Source organism: Lepidochelys olivacea, assembly GCF_965140295.1.
Source record: "Lepidochelys olivacea isolate rLepOli2 genome assembly, chromosome: 18".
Classification (NCBI taxonomy): domain Eukaryota; kingdom Metazoa; phylum Chordata; order Testudines; family Cheloniidae; genus Lepidochelys; species Lepidochelys olivacea.
The window spans coordinates 12,818,683-12,834,016 of NC_140428.1; the positions used below are offsets into that span (position 1 = coordinate 12,818,683).

The 15,334-nt window shown below is 54.9% G+C and overlaps 1 protein-coding gene across 7 annotated transcripts in view; it reads left to right on the plus strand.

Moving 5' to 3' along the window:
* LOC311532843 (chloride channel protein ClC-Kb-like) overlaps positions 1 to 15,334 on the plus strand; it is a 28,348-nt gene that overhangs the window by 583 nt on the left and 12,431 nt on the right. The window contains exons 1-7 of one of the 7 annotated variants that reach the window (XM_084651730.1): positions 5,544 to 5,632; positions 6,073 to 6,286; positions 7,378 to 7,506; positions 9,802 to 9,930; positions 10,878 to 11,017; positions 11,722 to 11,799; positions 11,983 to 12,061. In XM_084651730.1, the coding sequence (XP_084507856.1) occupies positions 6,166 to 6,286; positions 7,378 to 7,506; positions 9,802 to 9,930; positions 10,878 to 11,017; positions 11,722 to 11,799; positions 11,983 to 12,061 (676 nt within the window). In that variant the 5' untranslated portion in view covers positions 5,544 to 5,632; positions 6,073 to 6,165. Of the gene's footprint in view, positions 1 to 5,543; positions 5,633 to 6,072; positions 6,287 to 7,377; positions 7,507 to 8,206; positions 8,300 to 9,801; positions 9,931 to 10,877; positions 11,018 to 11,721; positions 11,800 to 11,982; positions 12,062 to 15,334 lie in introns of those variants that run through there. The other 6 variants (XM_084651728.1, XM_084651732.1, XM_084651729.1 and 3 more) reach the window with 6 other exon arrangements.

The following is a 15,334-nucleotide window of genomic DNA, read 5'->3' on the forward strand; positions in this document are numbered from 1 at the left end:
GTGGTGAAAGTGCTGCTATTCCCCAGAAGACTCACGGCCAAGGCTACGACTCCTCACTTTCACAGAAGATGCTCTGGGACTTTTCCCAAGGCTCAGGGTGCTGCTGACTAGTGCCCTGGCCAAAATCCAGCCTGGCCAATAAAAAAAGAAAAGGAGTACTTGTGGCACCTCATAGGTGAATGGTGCAAGGTGATAGTAAGGGCAAGGACTGCGAGGGGTGTGTTAGCAGTCAGTGCTCATCAGGGTAGTAACAAGTGACACAGCTAATGGCCATTTGTCACATCTCTGACACTGGGTACGAGTCTGTCCCTAAAAAGTGGAGAGGAAGCGGGAGGAGGCACCTGAAACCTCTAGGTGTTGGGGTTTTTTTTGCAGATAACGTAGAAATTAGCGGATAGGAGCACTATCTAATTCCTATATTAAAAAAAGAGGATTTAATAAATATTAGATCCACTCAGCTCTAATACTAACATGTTCTCACATCTTGTGTCAAGTCACTTAAGTAACACTGGTTAGGTTTAAAATGTTAATGTATATTCTTTGTTACTAACTCTCGAATACAACAATCAAAACAATTCTAGAAAAATCTAGATTACTTTCTATCACTTTTTTTGCAGTTCACCAAGCTGGGAATAGATCATTTAACTTTGGAAACATCCTACTAGCAGGGCCGGCTCTAGGATTTTTGCCGCCCCAAGCCAAAAAATTTGTTGGCTGCCCCAGCTTTTTTTTCGTGCCCCCTTCACCCCCGGCTCCGCCCCAACTCCACCCCTTCCGACCCCTTCTTTCCACCTGCGCCCCCAAATCTCCCCCTTTTCTGAACGTAACCTGGGCTCAGTGCTTTGCTGTATTTTTTCTGAGCCCGCCCCCACCTGTGTTCTCTCTAAAACAACTCTTCTCCCTCTCCCCCCTCCACAGAGGGATTCCTCTTTTAAAGAGAAAAGGAGTACTTGTGGCACCTTAGAGACTAACCAATTTATTTGAGCATGAGCTTTCGTGAGCTACAGCTCACTTCATCGGATGCATATCGTGGAAACTGCAGCAGACATTATATATACACAGAGAATATGAAACAATACCTCCTCCCACCCCACTGTCCTGCTGGTAATAGCTTATCTAAAGTGATCATCAAGTTGGGCCATTTCCAGCACAAATCCAGGTTTTCTCGCCCTCCACCCCCCCACACAAATTCACTCTCCTGCTGGTGATAGCCCATCCAAAGTGACAACTCTCCACACAATGTGCATGACAATCAAGTTGGGCCATTTCCTGCACAAATCCAGGTTCTCTCACCTCCCCACCCCCCTCCCAAAAACCACACACACAAACTCACTATCCCGCTGGCAATAGCTCATCCAAAGTGACCACTCTCCCCATAATGCGCATGATAATCAAGGTGGGCCACCCCCAGCACAAATCCAGGCCTTCTCATCCCCCCCCCATACACACATAAACTCACTTTCCTGCTGGCAATAGCTCATCCAAACTGACCACTCTCCAAGTTTAAATCCAAGTTAAACCAGAACATCTGGGGGGGGCGGGGGTAGGAAAAAACAAGAGGAAATAGGCTACCTTGCATAATGACTTAGCCACTCCCAGTCTCTATTTAAGCCTAAATTAATAGTATCCAATTTGCAAATGAATTCCAATTCAGCAGTTTCTCGCTGGAGTCTGGATTTGAAGTTTTTTTGTTTTAAGATAGCGACCTTCATGTCTGTGATTGCGTGACCAGAGAGATTGAAGTGTTCTCCGACTGGTTTATGAATGTTATAATTCTTGACATCTGAATTATATGGGGTGGGAGGAGGTATTGTTTCATATTCTCTGTGTGTATATAAAGTCTGCTGCAGTTTCCACGGCATGCATCCGATGAAGTGAGCTGTAGCTCACGAAAGCTCATGCTCAAATAAATTGGTTAGTCTCTAAGGTGCCACAAGTACTCCTTTTCTTTTTGCGAATACAGACTAACACGGCTGTTACTCTGAAACCTCTTTTAAAGGCTACACTTCCATACCCTTCATTTAATCACCAGCCCTTTCTTATCTTAATCACCTGCCTCTGTTTGGAAACAAAATACTGGCTCCCTGCCCCAGGGGCACCTCTCCTCTCCACTAATGCTGGGCTGTAGTTGCTCCACCTGGGAGGCTTCTGGCCTCCCCCAAATTGGTGCCCTTGTGTCTTCCCCAGAGCTGGGGTGAGATGCCCAGCTGCTGGACACAGGCCCATGCTAGGTCTGATCGAGCTAGCATGCTAAAATGTAGGTATAGTGGCAGGAGAGGTGGGATGGGCTCACCACCCTGACTCTGAGCACATCTGAACCCCATAGGCCTGTATTCGGGGCAGCTAGCCCTTCCTGCTGCTTGGACCACCGCACTTACATTGGCTCAATCAGCGCAGGGGTGTCGCCTCAATCTGGGAACCCCCTGCCAGCTCCAGTGCAGACTCGCTCCGAGTCTAGGGTGTCAGTCCCACAGGCGAAACCACTAGCCTAGGGGCCAGCTCCGTAGCTGGTGCCAACTGACATAGCCCCGGTGACTTCAATGGAGTGGCACCAGTTTACACCCGCTGAGAATCTCAGCCCCTTTCCCCTGTACCCCAGCCTTTCCTCTGGGCCACCCTTGCTGGGTGGAGATGCTGGCAGCTGGGGGCTCCTTTCCTGCTGTAGCCATAGGTCCAGTTAGTTATGAGTTCCAGGAAGCTGGGAGGAAATCAGATTTTCTGTGGTTCTTTCTTCTCTGTTGACTCCCTTCCTCTCTGTGGAGCAAAACTGAGGTTCCTCAGCACGTTAGTGATCGATGCAAGTCAAAGAGGCTTTGGGCTGGATTCTGGCCCCGGCCTGGGGGCTCCACTCCACTGGGTGGCACAAAGCAGCTGGAAAAATGGCATAACTGGCTACCTGGGAATTCTCCCCCAGCTTGAATGGGGCTGGGTTGTGCCTAGTCAGCAACCCAGCTCTGCTTTTGAAGGTGCCATCTTCTATGTGAGGATCTCAGCTTTCCTTAAAACAAAAAACAGTAAGTCTCCAGCTGTCCTGGTTGTGAAGAAACCCTTGAAAGGTGAAGTGAGCATTATCAATGCAGTGATGTCTGAGTTTGCAGAGAGCCTGAAGCAACAGCCCTTAGAGGGGCAAATTGCCCCATGAATTTCAGGGGGTGTTAATATAGGTGCCCAGTAATAAAGCAGCAAAAACTTACAACAAACTGGGTCATGGCAGGGCCCAGAATCTGGGCCAACAAAGCTGGCAGACAGACACTTTTGCCCCTGTCCTGCCCAGAAAGGAGCACAGCCCCTACCAGCGCCAAATCTAGGCCTCTGAACATCTGCTGAATCAGAAGGTGCTGTTACACGTGAGTGCACTGAAATGCTCAAGGCAGGATGCAGGGAAGCTGTTTTGAGTTCCTGGGACAGAATTCCATCCCTGCATCTCCAAGGGCCACCAGCTGGTCCACCCCTAACTCCCACGCAGGACTGATGTGGAGAAGACTGCAGTGCTGAAAGCAGAGGCACCTGCACCTGTAGGGCTCCCCGCTCCTTTCACGGACAGGTATAATCTGTCTTTGGTGCTGTCTGCTAGTTCATTGCCCCTGCCCACCCAACAAAGACTCATCTTTAGGGTACGAATGAGCAATGGGCGAATCATGAAAAGTGCAGAGGTCCAGACCAGCATGGAAAAGTTTGGGGAGAGAGGCTCAGAGAGGAGTCTGTGCTGGTGTAACTTACATGGTGAAAGGGAGATATTAACTTCCCCACGTTGGAGTCTCTTAGACAACTTGTGGCCTGGCCCAGTGAGCTCCCTTGTCACAAGGCTTGTGATCACAGCTGGTTGGGAAATGATGTTTCTTCCCCATGAAAAATTTTGACAAAACTGCAAAATGTTTTACTTTTTTCTGTCACAACAAATTTCCTTGTAGAAAGTAGAACCTGAAAAAAATGTTCAGTTTTCAGCAACCCAAACCCCTGAAATTTTAGTTTTTTGGTTGCAGGAAACAAACAAACAAAAAATCAGATTTCAGTTTTTTGGTGAAAGTTTTTGATGAACACAGAAGCTTTTGCTGAAAAATTCCCATTGGGTCCCAGGCAATTGACACTGAACACGTTCCATCGAAAGGTTTTTTCTATCAGCTCTAGCTAGAATCCTCTCTACTCCCTCCCATTCCCCCTCTGATCCCCATTCCCACGCCCGTCAGAGCCCCAAACCAACCACCGCCCTGTGAGCCACGAACCCCCCTTTCTTCCTCAGTACTGGCTCTCCCAGCCCACTTCTGCAGCCGCTGCCCCTGCTTTCAAGATTGGGGCGCTGCAGTGGTGAAGGGCCTGGCTGCTGGGTCACAGCATGGCACACGCTGTACATTTGCCCCCCGTGCCGAGGCTTCACTGTTACTGCACCCTTGTTGGTGCAAGTCCTTGCAGGGGCAGATTCTGTGCTGTGAAACTACAGGGGCTGAGTCCTCAGGGATGGCACGAGCGGTCTGAATTAGGTGAACCCAGTCTGGCTGATACAAGAGCCAGGCCCTCCCTGAAGCAACCCGAAACAGGATGGTTTCTATCCAGGTACTTATGTCCTTGTCATAAAGGTTCATTAAGTGCTGGATTCTGCCAGCCCTGCTCACATTTAGCATTACCTTACATCATGTTGATTTCAGGGGAGCTCTGCGTGAGTGGGGGTCAGGGGATGGGCAGGATCCAGCCCCAAATGCCTTTTGGTTTCATTTGATCTTAGATCTTAAGACGTTTTTAAGGCCCGGTTTGACAAAGCCCTGGCTGGGATGATTTAGTTGGTGTTGGTCCTGCTCTGAGCAGGGGGTTGGACTAGATGACCTCCTGAGGTCTCTTCCAACCCTGATATTCTATGATTCTATGTGTTGAGACTTTGACTACATCCCCATAGACCCCCCCGCCTTGGGCAGGCTACCCGAACCTGCTGGGGTAAGCTATATCACCTGGGCTACCCGGCTGGCTCAGAGGGAAGAGCCCCCCTCCTGACACATCAGCAACACTCAGTGTTTTGATGCCCCTGCTTACCCGCTTCCTGGAACAGTGGGCAGCAAAGGGGTAGAGGTTTGGCTCCATCCCCAGGTGGTCAGTGCAGCTGAGCCAGGGGCGGGATGCCTGGAGGGAATTGTGTCCCTTTGCCATGGGGCCTCTGCTGGGATCCTGCAGTTGTGTCCAGGTGACAAAACCTAGCTCTGAGCTGTCCGATAAGCTCCTGTCCTACACTTGACCTTCTTGGCCTCCTGTGAACAACACGTGAATGCCCTGAGGCCTCACGGGCCTGGTGCATGGTGGGAGCGTTTATTCCAGTCGAGTCTGCACGTTTGTTGGGTCTCACTCCATTAGCAACTCAAGGTCACCCACTCCGTCAACACATTAATCACCCGCTCACTCCAGCTAGATGCCAAACATCAGCTATTATTAGCATAATGCGGCTTTACCTGGTGCAGGATCTTTCCTATAAACTTCTTCCTGGTGTGCAGCAGAGCTAAATAACCCCTCGCTCTCCAGCGAGATTCTGTCTTAGAAGCTCGCCCCTGGGCATTAGGCCACCCCAAGGAGGGTCCAAGTCCCACTGACTTTGTCTCAAGAGATCCGGGCAGGGCCAAAGCTGTCGTCAGGCGTGATATGAAATGAGAGGGTGAGTCAGTGAGTTGGCAGGGAGTCTGTTCTGGATTCTGGGAAGGGCAGAGGAAAAGGTTTTCACCACAGCAGAGGTGATGAGAGGGGGGACGGGGACGGGATGGGACTAGACAAGCTTGGAGAGCGGGGAGGGGAGCGACCCAGGGCTCAGTGTCACCAGTGTAAGTGTAGAATTAATCCATTGAAGTGAATGGATTTGCAGCCGTGTAACATCAAATTCCAGCCCAGGGTCCATAAGGAGGCTGTTTCTGACCCAGCAATGCAGTACCCCACGGCTGGGTTGTTGGGGAAGCAGCAGCTGTGGGAGGTAGGCCGCCCCACCACACATGCAGACCAGGGCAGCCGAGCCTGTCGTTTGCCAAAGCTGTATGGTCGCTGATAGCGAAATGGTTCCTGGTTAGCTCCGTGCCATCCTTTGTAACATGGGCCTCTCCGTAGCCCAGAACCCCCTACGGCGAGGCAGCCCGGAACCGCCTCTTACCCGGTTTGCACAGGGACCTGCTACTCCTGGCCTGGAGGCATCGCTGGCCCATGGCAACAGCAGGGTCCTGGAGGGTGTGGAGGGAGCACCAGGCTGCTCAGGCGGCAGAGAGGATTCTCGTGCTACAAGAAAGCTGGAGGCCCTGGCCCAGAACACGCAGGACAATCCGAGGTAAGAGCCAAGATGGGTGGAAATGCTCCTACTCCAGCACGGGTGGCAGAGTTGGCGAAGGCCTCCTGGGCCATCTAGTCCAGATGGGGCATAAGCAGCATTCTCCTCTGCCAGCAGGCCCTCAAGTATGACACCTGTACCCCTTTGGGGTGGGGCCCCAGGCACCTTCCCAGCTGGAGCCTTGCAGTTCCTAAAGCCCCCACTCTATGGTGTGTCGTTGTTAACTTCTGTGTTAATAAAGCCAGGCCCCAGCAGGCTGATGGTCCTTTCTCTGCTACGCTTGATCGAATAACCCCTGCTCCGCACTCCGTACTTGTCTAGGGGCTTGTGCTCCCTGCTCTGTCTGCCTAGTGTTGTTCTGTGGCTGCTCCAATTGGGCTTAGATTTCAAATGGCTGCCCCCAAATCACTGCACTGGGTTTGATCCAGGGCTGCTGGTCAGCTGTATTTAATAACATCCGGCTGGGATTTCTAAGGTGCCCCTTCGGTCTGTACTGCCTTTCCCTTGACATTTGCCTGCATAGAGAGCTGCAGAAGGACAAAACCCAGCTGCTGGGTGGGTCTCGCTGGCAGTAGCTGGACTGAAAATGAATCTCGGAATGAACTCATGGAATATTTCAGCCTTAACAAAGCTGCCACCACAGGGGAACTTTGTTTCCTGGTTAATAACCGAGCTGGTTGAAAAGTATCTATGTGCTTCTCCCATCTTCCGAGAACCTGTTCCTCCGAGTGCAGAACAAACTATCAGTTTCTGCTTCAGTGCCAGATCCTGTGCTACTGACAACCTCCGCTCACTTTCCTCCTGTGAGGGATGTGCAACCTCTGTTTACAAGGGGGCTGAAAAGAGCAACCCCAAAAACCCTTCCCTAGGACCACAGGCAGGAGGAAATTCTCCTGGTGCCTGGGCCCTGATCTGGGGCCAGGGTTTTTACTGGGTTAGCTACAGTCCCTTGGCGAAAGGAAAGGGGAGTTGCCGTGCAATGATCAAACTCATGCCCTGTGGGGTTTAGCTGACCCTCCTTGTAACATGCGATTTACCTAGCCCCAGCAGAGTGTGTCTGACTCACCCTGTCCCACTGGTGCCCCCTGTAGGCTGCCTGGAGTGTGTGAAGCGCCAGCTGTTCCGTGTCGGTGATGACTGGTACTTCCTCTTTTTCCTGGGGTTGATAATGGCGCTGATCAGTTTTGCCATGGATTTCACCGTCTCCAGGGTATCGAATGGTAACTATTGACTGGCTGTGATCTCTTTCTCTCAGCTGAATACTACAAAGCACCCTGGCCTCTGCAGCGAGTACAGCAGAATGATTATCCGCCTGGAGAAACTGAGGCAGGGAGAGGGGCCACAGTGCCACAGGAGGAGGTAGTATCAGAGATGGGATTAGTACTCAGGTGCTCCTGGCCAGGCCTTGGCTTGCATTGTTCCACTGGATGCGTCTCCTGAATGCTCCATAGTCCTTCTGGCCAAAGGTGCTCAGTGGGGGTTTTCTGGACATGGAGAGAATTCCCTCTGCGCTGCTCCTAGCCTCTGCCTACTCAGAACGTAGGAGCCCCAAGGCAATGGCCTGTCCTAGGAGCGCACGGGGTGTTCTGCAAGACTCTACTGCAGCATCACTTGAGAGGAAGCTCCTGGCCTGGCTGGTCTCTGTGGGGTTCACCGACTGTGCCATGGAAATCTGTGTTTTGGGTTCTCCGTGGGGGATGCTGGCACATGGGGATGACAGCAGAATTCAATGCAGGGTATCACTGGCTGAGCAAACAGTATAAGCTTAGGGAAAGGAGTTGGGTGGGTAGGGCACTGAACTAGGAATCCGGAGCATCGGGTTCTATTCCTGCCACCGACTCACTGCATGACCCTGGGCAAGTTACCCCCTCCATCCCCTCCACAGCACAGCAACACCTCCCCACCCTCACCGCTGGGACCTGTGGCTGGAAAGCAGTCCAGAATTTCCCTGTTCCATCTGACGCTCCATTCTGAGGGGATTTGCGGCTGAACCCTAGGAGCCCACACTGACGGGTAAAATACACAAAGCCAGAGTCCATGCCCAGAGGGAAAACTTAGGTTACATTGACACCTAGTGGAGTTCACATGAGATCCAACAGTACCCTGGGAGCTCCTTTGTGTATCTCGGTTAATTACTGTCATGCCCACAGTGCGGTCAGAACGATCCACCCCGGGTGTGCACAGAAATCTGAAAGAGGCTTTTATCCTCCCCAAGGAATCCATTCCAGGTGGAGACAGAAATCCATGTTGTTTTCTTTCTTCCACGTGAAGGAGGAGACAGCGAGTGGGAGAGAGATTCCAGACTGAATTTCTGAGCCCGTCTGGAGTGGATTCCAGCTACCCTGCCTGTGCAAATGATGGCACGAACAAACTCTATGGGGCGTGGCAACTTGCTAACCTCAGCTGCCTGTCCTGTGCAGCCCCAGTCTGTTTTCTGAAAGGCAGCAGCTGGGCAGAGCGGGCCCCTACCCAGCGCCGAGGAAAGAGGGATTTGGGTTTCAGATAGGAGCATGGAATGTGGCCCCAAGAAAGGGCAATAGAAAGAGGGTTCAGATGAAGGATGCCCCATGTATACGACGTATTTCCACAGACCCGCTAGGGCCACTGACATTGATTTTTAACATGAAAAGCTTAGAGTATGTTGGCCACAGGAAACCCTGCGGCCGAACTCATCATAGAGACTGTTCCTACGCCACCCTTTGCGGGTCCTTCTTCCCCTCTCCCGACCGTCCTATCACAACCCACCCCAGTTTGTTTTGATGTCATGTTTTTATGTAGGGTAATGTTCCAGGGAACACAGAGTTGGAAGCTGTGGTGAATGAAAGGCAGGAAGGGCATTCATAAAATCAAAGAGTTAAATGCTGTATAATAAACCTGTGGAACTCTCTGCCATAGGATATTAGTGGGGCAAACAACTTAGTAAGATGCACTATTGCACTGGACACACTTAAATTAGAATGGAATCTGAAGGTTACACTAGGTGGGGTAAAAACCCAAGCACTGCCAATCCTCATGCTTCAGGGCATAGGAAGATTGTCAGATGGGGGTCAGGAAGAATCTCCCCGTCTTTCTCCAAGGGATATTATTGTACAATTAGATGTTTGAATGGGATTACCATCTTCCCTTGGCCACTGAGAACTGTTGGAAGGAGTGAACTGGAATAGCTGGACCAATGATCTGTTATGGTGTGGCAGGAGGTGGGATCCCAGAATTGGGATTGGCCCATTGATATAATCTGGAATGGTGGGACATTGGAACAGTTGGACCGTCGCTCTGTTCTGGTGTGTCGTATGTGGGCTATCATAGAATCATAGAATATCAGGGTTGGAAGGGACCCCAGAAGGTCATCTAGTCCAACCCCCTGCTCAAAGCAGGACCAATTCCCAGTTAAATCATCAGAACAGATGCAGAACTGGTCTGTTGTGTTGTGAAGGGAGGCAAGATATTGCACTCGTTAGGCCACTGGTCCATTTTGCTACATCACTTCCTTCATCTCTGTTTTACTCATTTTCTAGCACACAAGTGGCTTTACCAGGAGCTCGGGGATCACTTACTGCTGAAATACCTGTCCTGGACGATGTACCCGGTTGCCCTGTCCGCCTTCTCCACTGGCTTCTCTCAGAGCATCACTCCACACTCGGGAGGTGAGTCCAATGTGCTCAGACTTGAGGCTCACAGGTCACAGAGGAGCTGTCTGATTAATAAGAATCATCCCTTTGCCCCATAGCTCCTTACCAGCCTGGTGTCTCGTCTGGAATCAAGTTCCAGGCTATTGGCTACCCAACCTGATATCAAGTGCTTCGGGGTGACTCTTCTGTTGCACCATGGGCTCATGCTGAGCAACATCATGATGGGGACAGTGCAGCCCAGTGGGCAGTAAATGAAGTGGTTCTTCCACTTTTGAGAACTAAGCAATGTGGGGTTGGGGAGATGGTCCATCAGATGGTCTATCTCCTAGCGGGTGGCCTACAGAGTGGAGAAAGCTGGAGACAGATGTGCACATCACAAAAATCCTACGATGGTTAGCACTAAGTGGGTCCCTTGTTGGCCATCACAGTAGACAGGTCAAGGACTGGAAGGGCCTTGAGAGTGAACTCCCCTCTCGCGCCCCAGGTCTGATGCGTTGAAGTGAGTTGGCCGGGCTGCGTGTGGGAAGTTTGTGCTGCTGCTTCCCATATTGTATTTGCTTGGTGGATAAACAGAGGACTTCAGTCGCTAGGGCTGACCCCAGGGAACCTTTCACTGGCTCTCAGTGTCAGGTATGCACAAAGGTCTTTGCCCTATAGCAAGCAACAGATGGCTTTTTTTTTTTATCCCTGGAACCCAACAAATATGGAAAACACTTTGGATAGAAGCAGAGCATCTCTCTGCTTTTGGATGATGTAGTGTCATCTGGTTTTAATTGCAAGTACCCAACTCAGAATACACCCCCTTGGTCTTGTTGATGCTGGGTTCCTGGTTGGAGAACCACTGGAATCCCAGAACTGGAGATCCAGACATTCCTACCAAATGCCTTCACCTCTGTTAACTCTTGGCTTTCCGAGTTGTTTGCTGGCATTCTGGCGTATCCTTCGTTTTTGTGTTTTTCCAGGCTCTGGCATCCCGGAGCTCAAGACCATTCTCACCGGAGTCATGCTGGAGGAGTACCTGGCCATTAAAAACTTTGGAGCCAAAGTGGTGGGCCTGACCTGCACCCTCGCATGTGGGAGCACCATATTCCTCGGCAAAGTCGTTAAGTGTTCCCCGCTCGGTCTCGCAGCTGAATAAGGTTGAGGAGAGGTTTCGGTTGCTGGTGACTCTTCCATGCTGCCCTCTAATGGTTCCTCTTGAGGGACCAGGCCGGTGTAGGCCATTGGGGATAATATAAAAAGTACAGAAAGGAGACTCCCTTCCAACTCTTGGGAGGGAGATGAAGTCAAAAGTTGCTGGGGTGTCCCAAGGAGGGCTAGATCCACAGCTGGTGCAAATCCATTGACGTCAGTGGGGCGATGCTGATGTACACCCGCTGGGAATCTGACCCTGATTCAGGGCACCAGAGCCGATTTTTAGCTGTCTGATATCTAAGGGTGTGTCTCAGTCAGGTCGTGTCAACAGATTCCAAGTCCAGCAAGAGACGGGAATCTCCAGACATGTGCAAAGAACCCGAGGGCCTTTCTGGGTCTGAGAAGGGGTGTGTCTATAACATGCTCGAGAGCCCCTCCTCTCTGAGCAGCAAACAAACGGAGATGGAAACCATCCAGTGGATGAGCAGCAATGGCTCATGGGTGGATGGGAATTAGCCCGTGTCAGAGTAGGGCGGTGGCACTTAAGGTTGAGACCAGCTTGCTGTTTAACAGCTCATTTTTCCAAGTGACTCTCGAAGGAAGCCACTGCCCTTTAGAGAGTCTCTGCTCTTCGTGCAAACCATTGAGCACCCAACTCCTCCTCTCCTCCAGGGCCCCTTTGTGCACCTCTCCAGCATGATCGCAGCGTATTTAGGAAAGATCCAAATGTCTGTCGTTGGGGAGTATGAGGTAAGGTGGAGAATGGGGCCACTGCCTGCTGGTGAGATGAGAGGGGACTCAGGGAGGGGGTAATACACCCCTCTCCCCAGGGTTACCCTTATCGACTGATCCCCGCTGGCAGCATAGTGGGACTCCCTGCGAGTCCTAAAGTCTGAGGCAAACCCCCCTGCTCTGCATGTGTCTCCGTTCCAGAACAAAAGCAAGCAGACGGAGATGCTGGTGGCAGCCGCTGCTGTGGGAGTCGCGACCGTCTTCGGGGCTCCCATTAGCGGTAAGAGTGCAACTGGCATGACCCGGGGGGGTGGAAGGGGTGGGGACAGTGTCACATGCTGGTGGAGTGTCTGATGCCTCCCCTCACCAGCTGGGTCACACAGCAGAGGTTCCCAAACTTTTCTTATTGCGCTGTACCCCCTGCCGGAGCAACCACCAGCTGCCCCCGTACCCCCTGCCGGAGCAACCACCAGCTGCCCCCGTACTGCCTGCCGGAGCAACCACCGGCTGCCCCCATACTGCCTGCCGGAGCAACCACCGGCTGCCCCGGTGTCCCCTGCCGGAGCAACCACCGGCTGCCCCCGTACTGCCTGCCGGAGCAACCACCGGCTGCCCCGGTGTCCCCTGCCGGAGCAACCACCGGCTGCCCCCGTACTGCCTGCCGGAGCAACCACCGGCTGCCCCCGTACTGCCTGCCGGAGCAACCACCGGCTGCCCCGGTGTCCCCTGCCGGAGCAACCACCGGCTGCCCCCGTACTGCCTGCCGGAGCAACCACCGGCTGCCCCCGTACTGCCTGCCGGAGCAACCACCGGCTGCCTCCGTACTGCCTGCCGGAGCAACCACCGGCTGCCTCCGTACTGCCTGCCGGAGCAACCACCGGCTGCCTCCGTACTGCCTGCCGGAGCAACCACCGGCTGCCCCGGTGTCCCCTGCCGGAGCAACCACCGGCTGCCCCCGTACTGCCTGCCGGAGCAACCACCGGCTGCCCCCATACTGCCTGCCGGAGCAACCACCGGCTGCCCCGGTGTCCCCTGCCGGAGCAACCACCGGCTGCCCCCGTACTGCCTGCCGGAGCAACCACCGGCTGCCCCCGTACTGCCTGCCGGAGCAACCACCGGCTGCCTCCGTACTGCCTGCCGGAGCAACCACCGGCTGCCTCCGTACTGCCTGCTGGAGCAACCACCGGCTGCCCCGGTGTCCCCTGCCGGAGCAACCACCAGCTGCCCCCGTACTGCCTGCCGGAGCAACCACCGGCTGCCCCCATACTGCCTGCCGGAGCAACCACCGGCTGCCCCGGTGTCCCCTGCCGGAGCAACCACCGGCTGCCCCCGTACTGCCTGCCGGAGCAACCACCGGCTGCCCCCGTACTGCCTGCCGGAGCAACCACCGGCTGCCCCGGTGTCCCCTGCCGGAGCAACCACCGGCTGCCCCCGTACTGCCTGCCGGAGCAACCACCGGCTGCCCCCGTACTGCCTGCCGGAGCAACCACCGGCTGCCCCCGTACTGCCTGCCGGAGCAACCACCGGCTGCCTCCGTACTGCCTGCCGGAGCAACCACCGGCTGCCCCCGTACTGCCTGCCGGAGCAACCACCGGCTGCCCCCGTACTGCCTGCCGGAGCAACCACCGGCTGCCCCCGTACTGCCTGCCGGAGCAACCACCGGCTGCCCCCGTACTGCCTGCCGGAGCAACCACCGGCTGCCCCCGTACTGCCTGCCGGAGCAACCACCGGCTGCCCCCGTACTGCCTGCCGGAGCAACCACCGGCTGCCCCCGTACTGCCTGCCGGAGCAACCACTGGCTGCCCCCGTACTGCCTGCCGGAGCAACCACTGGCTGCCCCCGTACTGCCTGCCGGAGCAACCACCGGCTGCCCCGGTGTCCCCTGCCGGAGCAACCACCGGCTGCCCCCATACTGCCTGCCGGAGCTACCACCGGCTGCCCCGGTGTCCCCTGCCGGAGCTACCACCGGCTGCCCCGGTGTCCCCTGCCGGAGCTACCACCGGCTGCCCCGGTGTCCCCTGCCGGAGCTACCACCGGCTGCCCCGGTGCCCCCGGCCAGAGCTACCACCGGCTGCCCCCGTACTGCCTGCCGGAGCAACCACCGGCTGCCTCTGTACTGCCTGCCGGAGCAACCACCGGCTGCCCCCGTACTGCCTGCCGGAGCAACCACCGGCTGCCCCCGTACTGCCTGCCGGAGCAGCCGGTGGTTGCTCCGGCAGCCAGTACAGAGGCAGCCAGTGGTAGCTCTGGCCGGGGGCACTGGGGCAGCCGGTGGTAGCTCCGGCAGGGGACACCGGGGCAGCCGGTGGTAGCTCCGGCAGGCAGTATGGGGGCAGCCGGTGGTTGCTCCGGCAGGGGACACCGGGGCAGCCGGTGGTTGCTCCGGCAGGCAGTACGGGGGCAGCCAGTGGTTGCTCCGGCAGGCAGTACGGGGGCAGCCGGTGGTTGCTCCGGCAGGCAGTACGGGGGCAGCCGGTGGTTGCTCCGGCAGGCAGTACGGGGGCAGCCGGTGGTTGCTCCGGCAGGCAGTACGGGGGCAGCCAGTGGTTGCTCCGGCAGGCAGTACGGGGGCAGCCGGTGGTTGCTCCGGCAGGCAGTACGGGGGCAGCCGGTGGTTGCTCCGGCAGGCAGTACGGGGGCAGCCGGTGGTTGCTCCGGCAGGCAGTACGGGGGCAGCCGGTGGTTGCTCCGGCAGGCAGTACGGGGGCAGCCGGTGGTTGCTCCGGCAGGCAGTACGGGGGCAGCCAGTGGTTGCTCCGGCAGGCAGTACGGGGGCAGCCGGTGGTTGCTCCGGCAGGCAGTATGGGGGCAGCCGGTGGTTGCTCCAGCAGGGGGTACAGCCGCATACCGCATACCACCGGCTGCCCCCGTACCGCCTGCCGGAGCAACCACCAGCTGCCCTGGTGCCCCCTGCCAGAGCTACCACCGGCTGCCTGCTTACCCCTACCCTTCTCATCACTGATACTTTGTGTGGTCATCTTACCACCAGCTGTCTTTAGCCACCTGCCCATATGTCACTGTTATGTACAGATATAGTTATAGTGCAACGTATACAACCGAACACCCCCCTCAGTTCTGAGCTCAGTTAGACTGGGCTGTTGCTGGGCAACTGAACCTGCGCGGTATGGTGATTGGCGGGGAGGGCTCTATACATCAGTGTCTCTGTGTATTTGTGTTCTCATTGGTACATCTTGAAATACGTTAATTACCGTGTTTTATATAACAAATTCCCACAGAGTTTTAAAGCTCCTGCGTACCCCCCAAGATGCCTTGTGTACCCCCAGGGGTATGTGTACCACCGTTGGGAACCCCTGACACAGAGGATAACAGCCTTCTATTGGTGCTAGCCAATAGAGTATCTCATATGGTCAAGATCTGTTCTTTGGTGCCGAAAATCTTGGCTTCAAACCCTGCTGGCGAACAATACAGCAGTCCTGGCCCCAACTGGCTCTGCTCTGCCTCGCTCTGTTCCCATTGGTGCTCCTTGCACCCTACCCCACCTTGCCAATTTCCCTCTTACCTTTCCTATAAGGCTGGTGCTTTTGGAGCCAGC